Raw genomic sequence first — 16,605 nt, 5'->3', positions numbered from 1 at the left:
GGGCCGGTGTGTCTGCATGATTTCCAGATAGTCTTGCCCTACTCATGGCTGATTACCTGGTTCAGGTGTGTCCAGCCAATTAGAACATGCCAGAGCAGGGTATGCTGGAAAACATGCAGGAATGCGGCCCTCAGTGCCCACCTCTGCTTTAATGTAACCCCGGTTTTAATGACAGAGGTCAAAGGTTTCCTGTAGGTCTTGAATAGGTTGGAACGCACTGTAGTGGCTATTATGGTCCATTCCTCCATGCAGATCTTCTCAAGAGCTGTGATATTTTGGGGCTACATGGACTTTCTACTCCCTCCACAGATTCTCTAGTGGATTGAGGCCCAATTCTCACTATACAAAGCCCCATTGATTTTTTTTTTCTTTCCATAAAACAGATCAGTCGTTCTATTCCCTCTACAGAAAAGCAGCCCCAAAGCATGATGTTTCCATCCCCGTGCTTCACAGTGGGTGTGGTGTTCTTGGGATGCAACTCGGCATTCTTCCACCTCCAAACACAACAAGTGGCGTTTATACCAACGAGTTCCATTTCTTTCTTTAGTTTATTTTACAGAGACTATATATAGAGGAGCATTAATCAAAGAAACGATGCTTTGTACCAAACTAGAGCTCTAAGAGCTCATTTCCATCTGCAGACCCCAATACATACAGGTGCAAGAATGAACAATTAGCAAAAACCAATACGATTTCGGTCTCATCTGAACACAAGATGTTCTCCCAATCCTCCTCTGGATCATCCAGATGGTTTCTGGAAAACATCCAGATGGTTTCTGGGAAACTTAACAGCCTGGACATGTACCGGCTTAAGCAGGGGGACCTTTGGAGCTCTGCAGGATTTGCATGTATTACGACATTCTGACAGTTGAAGTGTATCGGGGGTGTAACGAGTCATTTTAACAACGATTCGATTCACTTTCGGTTTCATTTTGGTTCATTTTAACGATCTGATTCGATCCAATTCACTGGCCTAAGATCAATCCAGGAAATTTTTATCCAAACATTCAACCAGTGGGACTCAGAAAAAAATACCTGTGTACTGAACAGTAAAGGTGAAGTTTTCCAGAGTCCTTTTATTTCTCCCAAATGCATCAAGTGTAACATGTTAACAAACAAACAAGTAAACAACAATTAGTGGAAAATTCATTCACATTTTACTTTCATAAAGTTCAGCTCACTGTTGATTTTCCACATCAAAATATACAAATGGAATCTTATTGCAACATTCTAGCACACTGTCTGGTCACATGTCTTTGCCAAAGTGTTTCCACACATTAGACTTTGATGATGAGTTTTATCAAATTTTGCTGATAGTCCGCCGTGATGCATTTGGTCATTTTTACATTAAAGTGAAATAAACCCACCATGTCTCTATCCAAATGGTATTTTCCAATTTTGATTCAATTATCAATTTCTTTCATTTTGAAACAATTTTTTAATAGTATTGTTCAATTCGATTCAGCCTCAGACAGAAAGATCCGGGTCAAACCAAGGAATGGAATTGATTCATCAATTAATCATTTAATTGTTACACCCTAAACCTCTCTCATCTTTTAAGTGGGATAATGTGCAGAATTGATGACTGAAAAATACTGTTTTGCCCCACTTTATGTTTTGGAAAATTATTATAGCTGCCTCAGGGTGAAATTCCTGTGAGCTTCTGATAGCAAAGAAGAGTTTTCTTTAACAGTTTCTCTGAAAATAAATAGGCTGGCCAATAATACCTGTGCACAGCTGGATATCATAAAAAATAAGATAATAATCAGCATACAGTATTAAATGGTAAATGCCATATACTTGTATGGAGCTTTCTACCTTCCTTGAAGGCCCAAAGCGCTTTACAGTCACAAACCCATTCACAAACACATTCACGCGCTGGTGGCGGTTCCGCTGTCGAACACTGGCGCCAACCTTCCACCAAAGGCAAGGTACGCTTCCATGTCTTGCCCATGGACACTTTAACACATGGGCAGGCAAGGTGGGAATCAAACCTGCAATCAGCAGTTAAATTCTCCCCCCATGAAGACTTCTCAGTTTGCATAGTGTTTGTGATTGAGCCTTTACTGCTGCAGTATCCTATTTTGTTGTTTTCTGCAAATAGTTAATGCAAACGGATTATTAGAAGAACTTAAGGACTTAAAAGGTACTTTTTTCACACATTATTCTTTTTCCATTCATTTTATTATTTTGACAGAGCCGTTGAGCAGTTTCACTTAGTCTCAAATGTTAACAGCAGTCATGCTGTCAAGCAGACATTTTAACAGTACAGTGAAGGATCAACACTTAAAGATGGACTTCTAGTTCAATCGTTGTCAGACCCTAAAATATTAGGCAACGGTGAAGAACCTACAAACCAAAGACTTTAAGGAATAACCTGAGGTGCTGTATCTCATGCTAGAAAACCCTAACCATAAGTGGCGTTGACAGAAGAAGTCATTTCTGTCAACTAATTAATACTGTTTGCACAAATGTTGTAAAAGAACATTTAGTAAAGAGCAGAACTGCAGCATTATCTCAATCACGAGACTGCAGCCATGCCAACAGCCAGTACAGCTGCTCCCCTTCTGGTATATTACGCCTAACTGTAGTATATTCTACATATTGATAGTCAAAAAGGATTTGGAAAATATGTCTGCCTTGCTTGATTTTAAAGTCACCAGTAATCTCTATTGCCATTATGCACCCCCTGCTTATCTGTGTTTATGGACCTGCCCTCAAGATTTATCAGGGCCTTCCAAGTTTAAGTGTATTTCTTTTATGGTATTCATTAGACTGATTTTTTTTTTTTGTCTGCCTGATTCACTAGCAAATTTCTGTTTCCTGAATTTGACTGAAAGGAGACCAGCGTCAGCAAGAGATCTAGTAAAGCCCTTCAGAATTAAATCACTTTTTGGCCTCTTTAAAATAAGTTATTTAAAAAAAAGAACCAACAACTTTCAACAATATCTTTTTTCATTAACTTTCAATTGTAAGATTTTCTCTGAAACCATAACTTGGGCCAACCAGTCACTGCTTTTGAATATAAAGGGTTTTTTTGCCACAAATTCTTGGATATATTCATATAGAGTGACGTTTCTCAGCTTATTTCCAAAATGACAAGCATGCTGTGTCCAATACGTTATGCCTCAAACAACCTAGACATTGGATCTAAACATGGTCTTTTGTATTCTGGTGTCCCATCAGCCATACACATGCTTTAAATGTGGCCGTGGCGGCTGACTGCTTTCCATCTCATACTTTTGATCATGCTGCAGCTGTCCCATTTCTTTACTTGGGTGCAGGATTGTGTGTACAGGAGTTTATGAGAGCTTGTCCATCCATCTGGCTGTCTGTCCGTCCTGCTATGGCTCACATTGCTGCCACTAACATGTCATCCATGCTTCATGACAGCGTGCAGGCGTTGGCCGGGGATGGTTTGGGACATGGAGTACCCCTGGGCCAAGCTGGACTGTAAGATTGCCTGCTTCCTTCACACTAGGCATGACAACCATTCATTTAGGGCACTGTGAGCCATCCAATTACATGGAGTTGCTCTTAATTTGTTTTTGTTTTTTGTAAATGTAATTCAGGTCTTGTGTTTGGCTACAGGTCCTGCATGCTGTTCACTAAATAAAACCCTAACAATTTGTCAGCAATTTACTGCTAACCTGAAGCCCTCATGTCAGTGTCCATCTCTGTTTTTGTAGTGTCTGCTCCTCAATAGCCTCAGAATCCATTCCTCTGATTGTAAGCTCACTTCAGTTTCAGTCCAGCATCCCGGCTTCCTGCATGAGCTAGTCCATTTATCACATGAACGCTCCTTCATCAGTGCTGTGCTCAGTGTTTTTGTTCTGTTTTGGTAATTTGCTCCACTTCGTAAAATGATAAGCCGCACGCTAAAAAACAAGTCCACTGTGTGGATAAAACTACATAAAAGCTCCCCTGACCCCCCAAGGTGCCCCACTATCTTTCAGCCTAACTACCCCTCTACTCATAACATTGGTGGTAAATGTTTTTTAAGTCTGTTGGGGTTTTTTTTTTCAATTGGTTCCCCAACTGTGATGCTTTTCTTCTTAAAACCTAAATTCTGTGATCTTCAAATCCCCAATTCATCAGGTTCCATCAAGCTTTTCACCCTGCGGGGTGTCTTCAGGAAAGATGCCTCTTGTTGACTAACTCATCCAAACCCAGTTAACCTACTCTGTCTTTGAAGCTTACAGTAATAACTAACTACAGCACCACACGCACCGGCTGAGTGGGACTTTCTGCAGCGGCGTTGTGTCGTGTTCTGATGTGCTGTGTGGGTATATCTCCACTACTTTCTCATGTGATGTTCTACTTTGTCTCTCCCTTTTAGATAAAAAAAAATGTAAAAGCTCCCAATGCTAAATGTGGTGAAGGTAAGCCCTGAGTCAAAGCACAGAGCTTGTGTTAGTCCAGCAGCCTACCTGCCCTTTGCTCGTTCACCCAACTTCACTCGGTACTAACAAAGCTTCATGTACTGTGGGTTCTGACAAAGAGAAAAGATTACGGGGGAAAAAAACAACCTGTTTGTTTGGGGGCGTCCTACTGTTTGGACCAGCCTGGTAATTGAGAGTGATGCTTGGTGGCAACAATTAACACTAAGTAGCAGCATGAACAATACGGCTACACTTCTGGCCCTCGCTTCTGCATGTGGCGGCTCTTTATCTCTTTCCCCAGCAAACACTTCGGTCTTTTCTGTCTTTCTTTCTTCTTTTTTTTTTTAACCCCCTCAGCTCCCCCCTCCCTCCCTTCTCATTTCCTCCTGTTGGAGTGTGACTGTTTGCCTGGGGCAGACTCGTAGAGCAACACCTGCCACGCTGGAAGACGTCTTTGTCATCTTTGGCCTAGTTTAAACTGGACTAGTGGGGACCAATGGGATTGTGGTGTAATTTAAAGACCAACTCAGATGAAAATCCTGATTTTTATGTTTTTAACATGGATTTATATAAAAAAATGAAGCTTAGAATTGCATTTCTGATTATTTCTTTATTTAGATTGTTGTGAATCAGAAGGAGATGCCCGTTTGAAAAAGCTCGTAAGTGAGACATTGAAGCTACTATGACAGGCCACAAGCTCCCTGCTCCGCCTCAGTCTGATCTATCCACTGCCAGACATATAGATCCATGAACGTCTTCATTTTCCTGGTCTGAGCTGGCCCCTGGTCAAAACTGTACAGCTGGATAGCTCCCATAATGCTCGCCACTATTGTTGTACCGGTAATAAGTTGGGTGTGTGAGGGGCTGTGAGCTAGTGGGAGAGCGTGTAAACAGATGGATGATGGGAAATGATCGGAGGTTCACTTCCAAGCCAACAGTCCCGTCCACAACTCAGAGGTGAATTTCTGATTAACCCCAGCCGCTCTGCAGATACTATGTTCTTGAAAATGACACAGGTTTTGGGATTTTGGCTCAAAATAATCATAATTAAAAGGCCACTGGAAGCCCTTTTCAAAATAGATCAAAGATTCCCTTTATTTTCATTTTTCCCTTCCTGATATCTAAAACCAATAAAGAGGCATGAGGCCATTTTGACAAACAAAATGAAGAGCAGGTTAATTACTTTTATAAAACATTCGTAATGAATTAATTTATGGTTTGAAACAAGATTAAGCATAATTGAGAATCTGATTCAGTCGGTCACTTTCATAGGGACTTTATATTAAAGATTTTGTTATCAGTACATGAAAATGACAAAGTGACACATTTTACCCTCGTATTTTCTAAAACTTTTAAATCTAAATCCTGCTCTGTCATCTGTGGTAACTGTTGGAATGAAAACAGGAATCGGGAATGCCAAATTGTCTTTGTTCATCAGTGCCGCCCATTTTTTTAGCCAAGCCCGTCCCTTCTTTCCGTTCATATGCAGATTTGAGAAAGCGTGTGCAGGCCCCCCTCGCCTCCCCTGCAGCCCTTCACAATGCGCACACCCAGCGTTTCATCTGCAGCCCGGCCTCTCCTCCCAGCGAGCCGCAGCCCTGGATGCTGCCGGTATCCACTGTGCTGCTGAGTGTCTGTTACTCCAGCCATCTGCCATTCCTTTTAGCCGCTGCAACTTGAGATGCCTCCGAAAAATGGCAGGAAATAAAAGGATAGGAAAGAAAATAGGCAACCAGATGCCATCCCAACAAAGCTGGAAAAGTTGTTTAAACTCGAGGCATGAGGCCTAGATGGGTGGAGGGGGGGTCATGGGGTTTAGATTTGCTCTGGGGCACAGTAAGAAAGTTGGTGTTGACAATACTTGATTGTCCTCAAAAGCGTATTACCGTTTGCCGTGCCGCAATCACCGATGTGACGTTTTGTGAAAAAGGAGAATGTTTGACAACGGGAAGGCTCCAAGAGTGGAATCTGTCATTTGTTTTCATTCATGCCGGTCTGCTGTCACACTGTGAGGCCAGCACTTTCGTTTAGCCACATAGGCTGCTGCTTTTTACATCTTAAACATCCGGACAAACCTGGCTCCTTTTTAACGAGCTCTGCTTTTCTACAGCATGTGACGGCGGCATGTCATTTCCCAAGTGTTTCAACTCAAATCTAATAAACTCCGGGACAATTCATTCAAATTCTAACCTTTGCTCTTAATGTTTTTGTTTATTGACAGTTCTCTCTGTTAATGTTGGTGAAAATCTAAAGAACTGGGGGATCTTGGGTTTCATGAGCCACATGCATGGCAAAGCATGCTGGGATGTGCATTTTTTTTAAAAACGGAAAAGCATGGTCTTGTCTAATTGTTTGTGATTTCTTCATTTTTCTGTCAACAATCTGCATCCCTCTCAGGATCGTTAACCGGCAGTGTGAGCACCGAAGGCGGAAACAACCCCACAACCACGGACTCTGTGGAACAGGTGTCTCCCACCATGCCCCGCTCCACCAAACTCAGAGTTTCAGGAAAGCTCCGCCGATCAGCCAGCGCTATAAGCAAATCCTCCAACTGAGCTCTTTCGTCCCCTTTTTCCCAGACTGGAGCCTTGAATCTTTTCTCTAAGAACCTCACGGCCAGCTGTGACTGCAAATGTTTTTCTTTGTTTTTATTTTGTGTCATAAAAACTGGAGCATGTTGAAGTTTTTAATTGATGTGGAGTTTGTTGGTTTTTGTTTCTACATTTCAGTGGGTTTAGCTGTTGGTTAGGATGGACAAACTCTAAACTATTTAAGTTCATCCTGGTGGTTAAGGCAACAAAGTTGACTTAACGTCTTTAATTCAGCTGCAAATGTCATTTTTATTCTCATTTTTCTAGAGCGCTCTCCAGGCTCTAGAGAGACAACGTTCTTACTATAGTAAGGGAAGCGGAGACTGCTTTGTGCCGTTTCTTTATCACCAATTTTAACAACAAAGCACTGAACTACAATATGCGAAACTGCACAAGAGATTGCTGTTCATTTATAGATATCTGCCTTTGTACCTTTTTTTTGTGTCTGTGCAAACTTGCTGAAGCTGTTGTCCTGCCTCGTAGCACCAGTTTGAAGCATTTGTGTGGACCATCATCATCATCATCTCAGTGAAACAGAGTGGAGACTGATTGCCTTCCATCCAGACTAGGGTATGGAGTCCCTGCAGTTTGCACCGTCACACACTTTGGTTTTGAACTGGGAGAGGACAATCACCGACGTCTCTCCAATTCCAAATGAACTGAAATTTGTTTTCCTTTTTTTTTTAATCCACTCTCATGTTTCCATTTTAAATGAATTCTGATGGATTTTGTCAAGCTTTGATTTGTGCATCTGGGCTGGAATGAGAAAGACTGCGTTTGTAATTGTCTTCTGACGTCGTTAGCGTTGACTCATGGCCCGGTAATTGGATAAGTTTCCCCTGTTTTTTTTTCATCCTCGATCCGTTTCCTTATCCTGTGAAGACATTCCGACATTCCCAACAAACATTTTTGCACTCATTATTGACATTGAATGTTCTTAGTTGTGTTTTTGTGAATTTTATCATGTGTCAGGTATATTTGCTAAATGTACAATATATAGAAAGATTTCCATTTGATTAATTATTATTTTTTGTGTGTGGTTGTTGTATTTATGTGGTGTTTTTTAGCTGAAAGATTACCACCAGAGCCTCAGGTGAAACTCCACACACTGCTGTGAGTGTGTGTTTATGTGAGGGTTGGACTGAGCTTCTCACAGTGCCAGCGTGTAAACGTCTGTCCTCTACTGTAGGATTATTCCCTACATCTCAAAACTTCTTTTTTCATATGATGACAGAGAAAACACGCCCCCCCCCCCCCCCCCCCAGACAAAAAAAAAAGCAGCAGATGGGTTCAAATCAGTGGAGACGACCACCTCTTTTCCCAGGATCCTCTCTTCCCTTCGGGCCTCCCGAGGCCTGATGGGTGTTGGAGGGTGGAGTTAGAGGGCATGCCAGAGCTGAGCACTCACTCCCCTTCCTAGCAACAGCCGAAGCGGCGCTCGCGCTCCTTCAACCTGCAGGTCGTCATGGTAGCCAGGTGTTCCTCCACAAACTCTAGTAGACTCACGCCCTCTGAGGTCTCCACCCAAGCTGCAACACTATCCCCATCTGTTCAACTCTATGCCTTACTCTCCCCATGTTCCTCCGTCACCTCTGCTCGGCTCCCGTGTGTCCATTCCTAAAGCAGAACGCAAGAAAACCAGGATGTTCGTTATTGTGTAGCAAAGAATGTAAAGATATTTAGCCTCGATCCTGTCTGTGTGCTTTTATTTTAATCTTTTCTTCCCCAAAGACTCTTTGGGGGAGAAAAACATGACCAGGATGCTGATCTGAAGATTGTAAATTATAAAAAGCCTCTAAAGAGATGTTCTCTTTTTAGATGTTTCATTGCTGGAGGTGTTTGGACCAAGATTGTGCGTCCTATACCTGTGAAGAAAATCAATTTGTCTTAGTTTTGAGACATTATTTTTCTCTTCTCCTTTTAGAAATCCTTGTACATTTTGTTAAAATTTGAGGGCCTCTCTGCCCTATTAATATAAATACATTAATGCCTTTATAATAGTCTTTATATAAGAAGGAAAAAAAAAGCTTGAAAATTTCATCTTATCAACATATCAAACTTTTTAATGATTGAAAATCCTAAGATGTTCATTAGAAATGTGAAAAATTCAAACATTTCATTAAACGGTTTTGAAATTTGCTGTTTTGTTCCGCTGTTTTTTCTTCTGGATGTGTCAGACTGGCAGTGTGGGTAGGGGCTGTCTGCGCTGTTTCCATGGGCTCCCTGACCCTGGCCCGGCCACGCTGGCAGCGGCAGCAGGGGTAACCTGACCCTCCTCCCATCTGTCTCCCCTGCTGCTCAGCTCTACTTAGAGGCCGCCAGCATAATGGAGCCTCAGCAGGAGGTACAGGTGCAGCAGCAGCAGCACCTTCAGGTGCCCTGACTCGCTTGGGCCACATAAAGACACAAAAAAGTACTTGACCATAATTGGGGGGACTTGAAACTGTGAGAAATAATCCTAATGTTGCCTCATTTTCACTGTTTGCCTTAGTTATAGACTTGAATGAAATGTGTTACAACAGAGCAGGCTGACACTGTGATTACCTTTATATATATATATATATATATATATATATATATATTTTGTATTACGTTAGACCACTGGCTGTAGTCAATTTTCACTCTTCAAATATCTCACTGTAGCTCGCCGTCACTACAGGAGTAGGAGATGCTCATTAAAAAGTTTTCCTCACCTCCTTCCTGCAGGTAGATTATTAATAATAAGGCAAAGGAAATGGAAGTTAGTGTGAAAGCCAAATTCACGATGTCCACATAATAAGCCCTCTCTGTGGTTTAGCAATCAGAAGCAGCAACGCCGCCTGGTTCTGGAGGAAAAGTCAGCTCAGCCCTGAAGCATCCTAAATCACCAGAAACCCCAGAAAAATCAAGTTGTGCCAGATATTCTGAGGCAGACAGATGTTTTACTGCTCCAGAGGTGAGCTCTGATCCGCCACCTCTTTGTCCTCCTGTCGTGTCCTGTCACGGTCTTAAGGGGGGGGGGATTTATGATGAGGCCCTAAGTGGCTCTCTGAGGCTGAAGCAGAGGTCTATTGAGCCTTTGCAACCATGATTTATGAGAAGGGAGTCTGATAAACGGTGTGGAGCTGCAACAAGGGATGCTCTGATGATTATTATTCCTGATATGGATTTTTTTGACATGTGCCTTTTTATTTTTATTTTTTTTTAAAGCTGATAAAACTACTTTTTTTAAAATAAAAAAATACTTTTTTTTTTAAGCCAAACTTACATTTTGTTAGCTCAAAAACCAGACGATTGCACAATAAAGTTCTTTAAAAAAATATTTTAAGAACTACTTGAGAAAATCAAGATTGAAGTTTTTAATTAGCCTTTCTAATTAAAAAATCTGAGGTTTATAGCTGTAAAATAAACTAATAAAAAAAACTGAAAAATGTGTTTCTAGATATTCAGTGGGATTTTAATACCAATTAATAGAAAACACTTTGCATAAATAAATACACAAAAATAACTTTAAAACTGTTATATATCAAAAGTTATATGAATTTTCTCATTAAAACAGATGTCAGTCAAAAAGTTTCTAAAAGTAGGCCTGAAGTTTCCGAGATTGTCAGGATTTCTGAATAAATTCCCCTCTCACACCAAGTGTCTTTTTGAAAATATTTTTTTTATTATTTCAATAGACAACAACGATATACACATACAATCAAAGCGCTATAAAAGCCAACATTTAAGAAAAATAACTTGTCATTATAAAAGATTGCATCTAAGGTAAGAGCTTTACGTTTTTTCCGTGTTTTTTTTCCCCTTAAACAAGAGCTGTGAAGATTGAAGATTAAAACCCAACCCACGACAAAAAAAAAAAGAAAGTTAAAAATCACAACTCAGAAATTTGACCCAAAAAAAGTGATAATCATAATAATAATTTTGGCTATTAGACGACATTTAAAACTGCCGGAACGATTCACAAAAAGGAAATCCACAACAAACACAATAAGTTACATAAAATAATTAGAATAAATAAATAAATAGTGTGAAAAATATTGCAACAATCTTCAATAATGATAATAAAATATGTGCCAGCATTCAAAATCAAAACAATTTGTTGACTTTTTTTAAGGCAGTTATACAGCGGGATTTGGATGTGTGTGTATGTAGGCTATTTCAGACTAAGCTTCATCTGCTCACTAAAGGCATTTGTGGTTCTACTAAACAGGGAATTTCTTAAGTCACACTTTGTTTCCACCGAGTTTTGTCATCCACAAACTAAGCGTAAAGCTACAGTGATACAGCAATCACGGTCGGGAAATCCAAAGAGGATTTGATGGGAAGAGGGGGTGGGACTCTGAGAATTTTAAGACATTTCTTAGGTCTATAAGCTATCATTGAGCATGTGATAGAAAAATACCCTTTAACAGTCAAACTAACGCTTTGTACGCTTCCTTTTCATGATAAACTAATTTGAGAAATAAAATCTCAAAATAGGCCTATTCAAATATAGAGACGACCATTCAACAATCACTGATTGGCATGGAAAAGACACCACTGAAACATCAAACAGCCCTGCCTTCTTTGGCGCAGAAAGATGGCAGTGAGCATAACAAACTTTTTTTTTCTTTTTTCTTTATTCTTCTTGCCGTTTTTTTCACTTTCTTTTTTTTTTCACTTCCTCCATTAAAGGCACGAGTTCTGTGTTGTCTTCAGCAGGCGGGGCGCACCGGCATCTGCAGCAGGATCACCTGCCTGTTCTCCGAGGGGTGGCACTTGTTTATGTGCCTGGTGAGCCCCGGTGAGCTGTAGAGGGTGGCGGGGCAGTACTTGCACGGGTAAATCTGGGAGGAGTGCATGAGGCGCAGGTGTCTCTCCTGGCCGGCCCTGCTGGTGAAACTCTCCCCGCACACCGGACACAGCAGGCAGTCCACTGGGCTCAGGTTGAGAGGGCTTTGGTTTGAGGCTTCCTCTGAGGATGATGAGGAGGAGGATGATGAAGATGACGATGCTAAAGAAGAGGAGGAGGAAGAGGACACCGGAGCCTGCTCTGTGGCGCGGTCGCTGGTTTGAAACCCGTGCTCTTCCAGAACTTTCTTCTGCAGGACCTGATGCCCCATGATGTGTTTTCTTAGGTATGCCTGGCGCTTGAACCTCTTCCCGCAGTACTGGCAGTCATATGAGCCGTCTTCAGAACCGGATTCGGACGGGCCCGGACTTGGAGTTTCTCTGTCACTCATGTCTTTGGCTTCGTCAGACTTAACGCCCATCGGCATTATTTTGGCCATTTCGGGTTTGATGCCCGGAGCGGCCGGCATCGCTGGCGCGCCGCTGGTGGTGCGCGGTTTGTGCCAGCGGCGGTGAGAGGCGAGGTTCGCCGGGCAGCTGAACATCTTGTCGCACTCGGGACACCTGTACTCGACCCTGACGATGCGGGAGCACTTGTGCTGAGCTAGGGAGAAGGGATCAGCGTACGCCTCCTTGCACAGCTGACACACAAACTCCCCTAACGGCTTGTTCCCTCCGGAGGATTGCGCCCTCGGCTTTACCTCCACCGGCCCCTCTTTGATTTTGAGCCCGAGCACCGGAGAAGTGGTCATCTCATCTTCAAAGTTGAGTTTTCTAATGGCTTTGGGTTTCTTGGAGGAGGACTTGGATTTGCGCTCTGCTGCATCGCCAGCGGATCGTTTGGTGGCGACCCGGTTGCTCGGTCCCGGAAGGCTGCTGCTGCTGCTGCTGCTGGTGGAGGTGGATGTGATCCCGCTTCGGCTGCTGTTGCTGGTGCCGATTTTCAAGTCGACTGGAGCGTACAGGATGTGGTCCAGGCCGGAGAGGGATGCGGGTGTTGGGAATGACTCTGCAGAAATCGGCGAACCCAGACTGAAACTTTGCTCAAAATATCCCTTGTCGTGCTCCTTGCTGATGGGTCGGGTGGGGCTGTAGAGGGCTTGGCACGCAGTCTCTGGGTTACCGAATTGCGTCGGCTTCTCCAGCCGCGCGACCGGCGCCTCCGCCGCGGTGAAATCCGGAGATGCCGAGGCGCGGTCCGGGCTGGACGCCACGGACATCGGCGGGGAGGGGTCCGTCTGACGCGGCAAGGCAGCTGGGGTTGGGGGCTCCTGGAGGTCATCTTCCTCTGATCGGGTTCTGTAGGAAACATGTGCGCATTTCTTGTTTCTTTTTACCAGGAATCCTTTGGGCATCTTGACGAGTAATAACAGCAGAAAGGCACTTTGGGGAGATGGCTAAAGTCTGGAGTATCCAGGTTGGTTGAAAATATGGCAACTCAAGAAGCTTTCGGGACTTTATCCCCCCAGTATATCGATCCTTCTGTTGCTGAAATGTTTTCGTCTCCAAGGCATAGCTCCACTCTTTTTATGCCGGAATGATGCTATTGTTCTCGCCCCCCCCTGTCGCAGCATCCCCGACCAATGGGATGAAACCGAGATCCCAGCGGATTTTATGGTGGGAGGGCTCAGAGCCTGGCTTTGGTGGATTTCGTTGGAGGATGTGCAGATAGCTTAGCAGATGTACTGGCGGTTTATTACATTAATGTGTGCGCACGGCCCCTCCCCGGCTGAGGCACACGCCAGGGCCCTCCTCTTTTTACGGTCTGATGGGCCCCTACACAAATGCACACGTGCCGCTGCTTTGTGGCGCTCCTCTGGGGGGCCCTGAGTTGCCAAAAGGAAATGTCCGTCACCGCTACAATCATCACAGTTTACAGCTAAGACAGGGGGATACAAGCTTGCTGAAATGCAAACTAAAAGCTGCTTCTTTAGCTGTCTGCTGTGATGTTGATCAAACAAGCAATTCCCCTAATAGTTGCCGTCAATAAACCATAGCTTCCCAACAATACGCCTGTTTACGCACGACTTTTACGCACACAACTCTCGAACCAAACCCTCATTTTTTATTATGTCTTAAATAAACAGCACAGAGTGAGCTTTTATTTTAGGCCACGTGTCCGTTTCAGTATAACTCGACCTATAAATCAGACCTCTCGCTGCATACATAAATAATAAGAAGACCCTCCGGTCTTTGTGCACAATAGCCGCGTCTGCCCGCGCTTGGATATCCCTTTTTTCTGTTTGAAAGGCAAATTGACCTCTTAACTGTGGAACGGGACCCGCGGCCAATCTGGTCCACAGCAAGGCGCGTGCTGACCAAAATCAGCGCTCCAGAAAAAGAAACTGCCCAGGCTTCTGGTATTCAGGGTTTAAATTATGTGCTGCCTGAAATTCAGTTTTTTATTATTATTATTATTATTATTTCTGTTAAGAACAAATAATTTTAATCACTCTAAAATGAATTTAAGTCAAAGAGAGTTTGCCAGTTTGTTCAAAATCTCAACAAACTTCGAATAATAAATACATGTTTTAGTTCAATTTCTGTCAATTTTGCTAAAAATGTCTCAATTGTTCAACAAGTTCATCTGAACGTTTCTTTACGCTTTATTTATTTATTTTCGTTTAATGCCTCGGTGTGCCACACTTGGCGAGAGTGCATTCTTTTCCCCTTTCAGTCAGCAGACCAGGGAGGAATTAATCTCCATCGTCGTTCATTGTTCCCCTCATTTGCATAAAGCTGCACTATGACCAAGTCAAATAATTGCACAATCGAGGCTGAGCCGCAGGCCTGCGACTTCCCCTCAATGGGCCTCTGTGTCCCGGTGCCTTCACCTGCCGAAAACACACCGTTATCTGTATCTGGGGGTTCTGTTTGATTATATGAAGGACAAATAATCGCAAGGAAAATAATATTTGATGATGGAGATCAACTTTTGATACAATGACCTTGTCTTCTGCATCTCCTAATTCCTCTCCACCTGCTCTGATGTCAGCCACGTGTTGTTTTCCTCCTCTGTTCCGGTAATCTGTTTGCCTCTTCGGCTCCATCATTTGTTCTTTCTGTCTGTACATCTGTTAGTTGTGGTTTGTTGGGACTGCGAGCTTTGATGGCATTTTAACGAGTTCCTCTTTCCCAGAGATATCTTCTGCGGGGAGCATGGGCCGAGTGCTATAGTCTTGGCTGCAGGGACGCATGCGCGTGTTTGCTCAGTGGCGTGTGCTGCCCTGTGCGCACGGGAAGCATTGGCGCCTAATTATCATACAGCTGCAGTTGCTGTAATGCAGGCTGAACCACATCCTCCTGAAGGTTTTTTTTTTACAACCTTTTCCTCTGCTAAACGGACACTTTCTTTGTTTCAAGGGTTTAATAGGTGTTATGGTATAGACAAAAACACAAACAAATAGAGATGAACGGGATTTCTGTGCGTAATGGAATCATGATGCCAAAGTTTGCAGAAAAAGCGGATAGTTTGTGTCTAAACTATAAATTCCCCTCTGTCCGTCCCTCTCAGAGCCTCACTGCTCCACCTGCAGGAGGAATATTGAATGCAGATGAAACAAGGGAAAGTTTACCCCCCAGTGACGGAAGGCTCACTGACTTTCTGTCAAACATTAACCATGTGGACTGAAGGTGCTGGGAGCAGACTGGTCATTTCAGAGTAATTAGATTACATTTACTCGCACACGGTAGCCTGCTGCAGTTCCCGGATGAATGATTGCTTCCACGTGCTGTGCCAAAACAAGCCGTTTTGAAGGTGCACTGGGACATGACTGTAATTGGTGTTCACCACAGGACCACTTTCAATGTACTGTCAATCAATTATTGTAATGGATTAGCTCAGGTCCTATTCTGGCTGCTTGTAATCTGATAGAGGGTTCTTTCAGCACCACGGAGAGAGCCAGCGAGGGATCCAGATTTAATCAGGCAGGCCGTGGACGCAGCACAGCCTTCAGGCTTTGTCCCCAAAACTGAGAGCAAAAAGGAAACAATGAGGCAGTAGAACAAAACAGTAATCTGTAATGAAGTGATTAGTTTTAAAATATAGTTTAAATCAGGCTTTTTCCCAAACATGTTTAAGACAATCCCTTTTCAGACAAATCTTTGGGTTTTCTGTCTAAGTCTTGTTTAGTCAAACACCTGTTTCCCAGCTGCCAAACCTTTTCAGTTTTGTCTCAACTTAGTGGTAACACGTCTGTCAAACCCCACAAGGTGTTTCTACAAGAACATCTGAAACTCAGACTGCAGATCATTTGAAAGATTCCAAGGTGCACAACCGCAAAAGAGAATGAGAGCCAAAGTTTTCCTGGAGGTTTCAAACTGCAGGACTCAGAGGGAAAATTAGGCCATCGCTTGTTTAGCCATGAGAGCCACACGGAGGTCACTGTCTAGACTTTAAAGTGTACTTTGGAAGGCTGCCCATGAGACCAGGTTGCTGTGAAAAGCTTTGTAAAGTGGTACGGCTCTGAGCTTAAGACTAATGGACCTCACTGACTCGGCTGGGAATGTCCCTGGTGTTGTCTCTAGGTTTGACAATGTCCCAGTGAGGACGGAGGCGGATGCTTTCCAGCTTTGATGATCATTCCTGAAAGGCTCTAGTGGTGGCAGCTTGCAAAGGAGTATTTCCGTAAAATATGCAATATCAGCTCTGTAAGTTGAAGTCTTAAGAGTAGAATGGAAGCCAAATAAAGGAAAAATAAAGCACAAAGTACAGCCTTCCACAGGCTAAAACACAAAGACTTCAAAGGCACAACACAGGATTTTCTATTCATGTAAAGAGCCTCCTATTAAAAAGACTTCTTCCTGAATATCCGGCATAT

The 16,605-nt window shown here is 43.1% G+C and overlaps 2 protein-coding genes across 12 annotated transcripts in view; one reads left to right on the top strand and one right to left on the bottom strand.

The window, feature by feature from the left end:
* The window catches only part of ralgapa2 (Ral GTPase activating protein catalytic subunit alpha 2), a 114,010-nt gene extending 104,897 nt beyond the window's left edge, over window positions 1-9,113 (top strand). For 3 of the 11 annotated variants that reach the window (XM_078940706.1, XM_078940705.1, XM_078940704.1), the window contains 2 exons: window positions 3,285-3,453; window positions 6,780-9,113. In XM_078940706.1, the coding sequence (XP_078796832.1) occupies window positions 3,285-3,453; window positions 6,780-6,987 (377 nt within the window). In that variant the 3' untranslated portion in view covers window positions 6,988-9,113. Of the gene's footprint in view, window positions 1-3,284; window positions 3,454-4,339; window positions 4,383-6,779 lie in introns of all 11 variants that reach the window. The other 8 variants (XM_078940710.1, XM_020713873.3, XM_020713872.3 and 5 more) reach the window with 4 other exon arrangements.
* Window positions 9,114-10,597: 1,484 nt separating this feature from the next.
* Window positions 10,598-13,447, bottom strand: insm1b (insulinoma-associated 1b). Its single transcript, XM_023951923.2, has one exon. The coding sequence runs from the start codon at window positions 13,138-13,140 to the stop codon at window positions 11,650-11,652; it is 1,491 nt and encodes a 496-aa protein (XP_023807691.1). The 5' UTR covers window positions 13,141-13,447; the 3' UTR covers window positions 10,598-11,649.
* Between the last annotated feature and the right edge of the window lie 3,158 nt (window positions 13,448-16,605).

Source organism: Oryzias latipes, chromosome 22 (genome assembly GCF_053564925.1).
Source record: "Oryzias latipes strain Hd-rR chromosome 22, Olatipes_Hd-rR_3.1".
Taxonomy (NCBI): Eukaryota; Metazoa; Chordata; class Actinopteri; order Beloniformes; family Adrianichthyidae; genus Oryzias; species Oryzias latipes.
The sequence above is the reverse complement of the archived record's forward strand: the minus strand, read 5'-3'. Positions and strand labels throughout refer to the sequence as shown.

Coding starts and splice junctions, on each gene's coding strand:
- insm1b (XM_023951923.2), bottom strand. CDS start 13,140: ATGCCCAAAGGATTCCTGGTAAAAAGAAACAAGAAATGCGCACATGTT.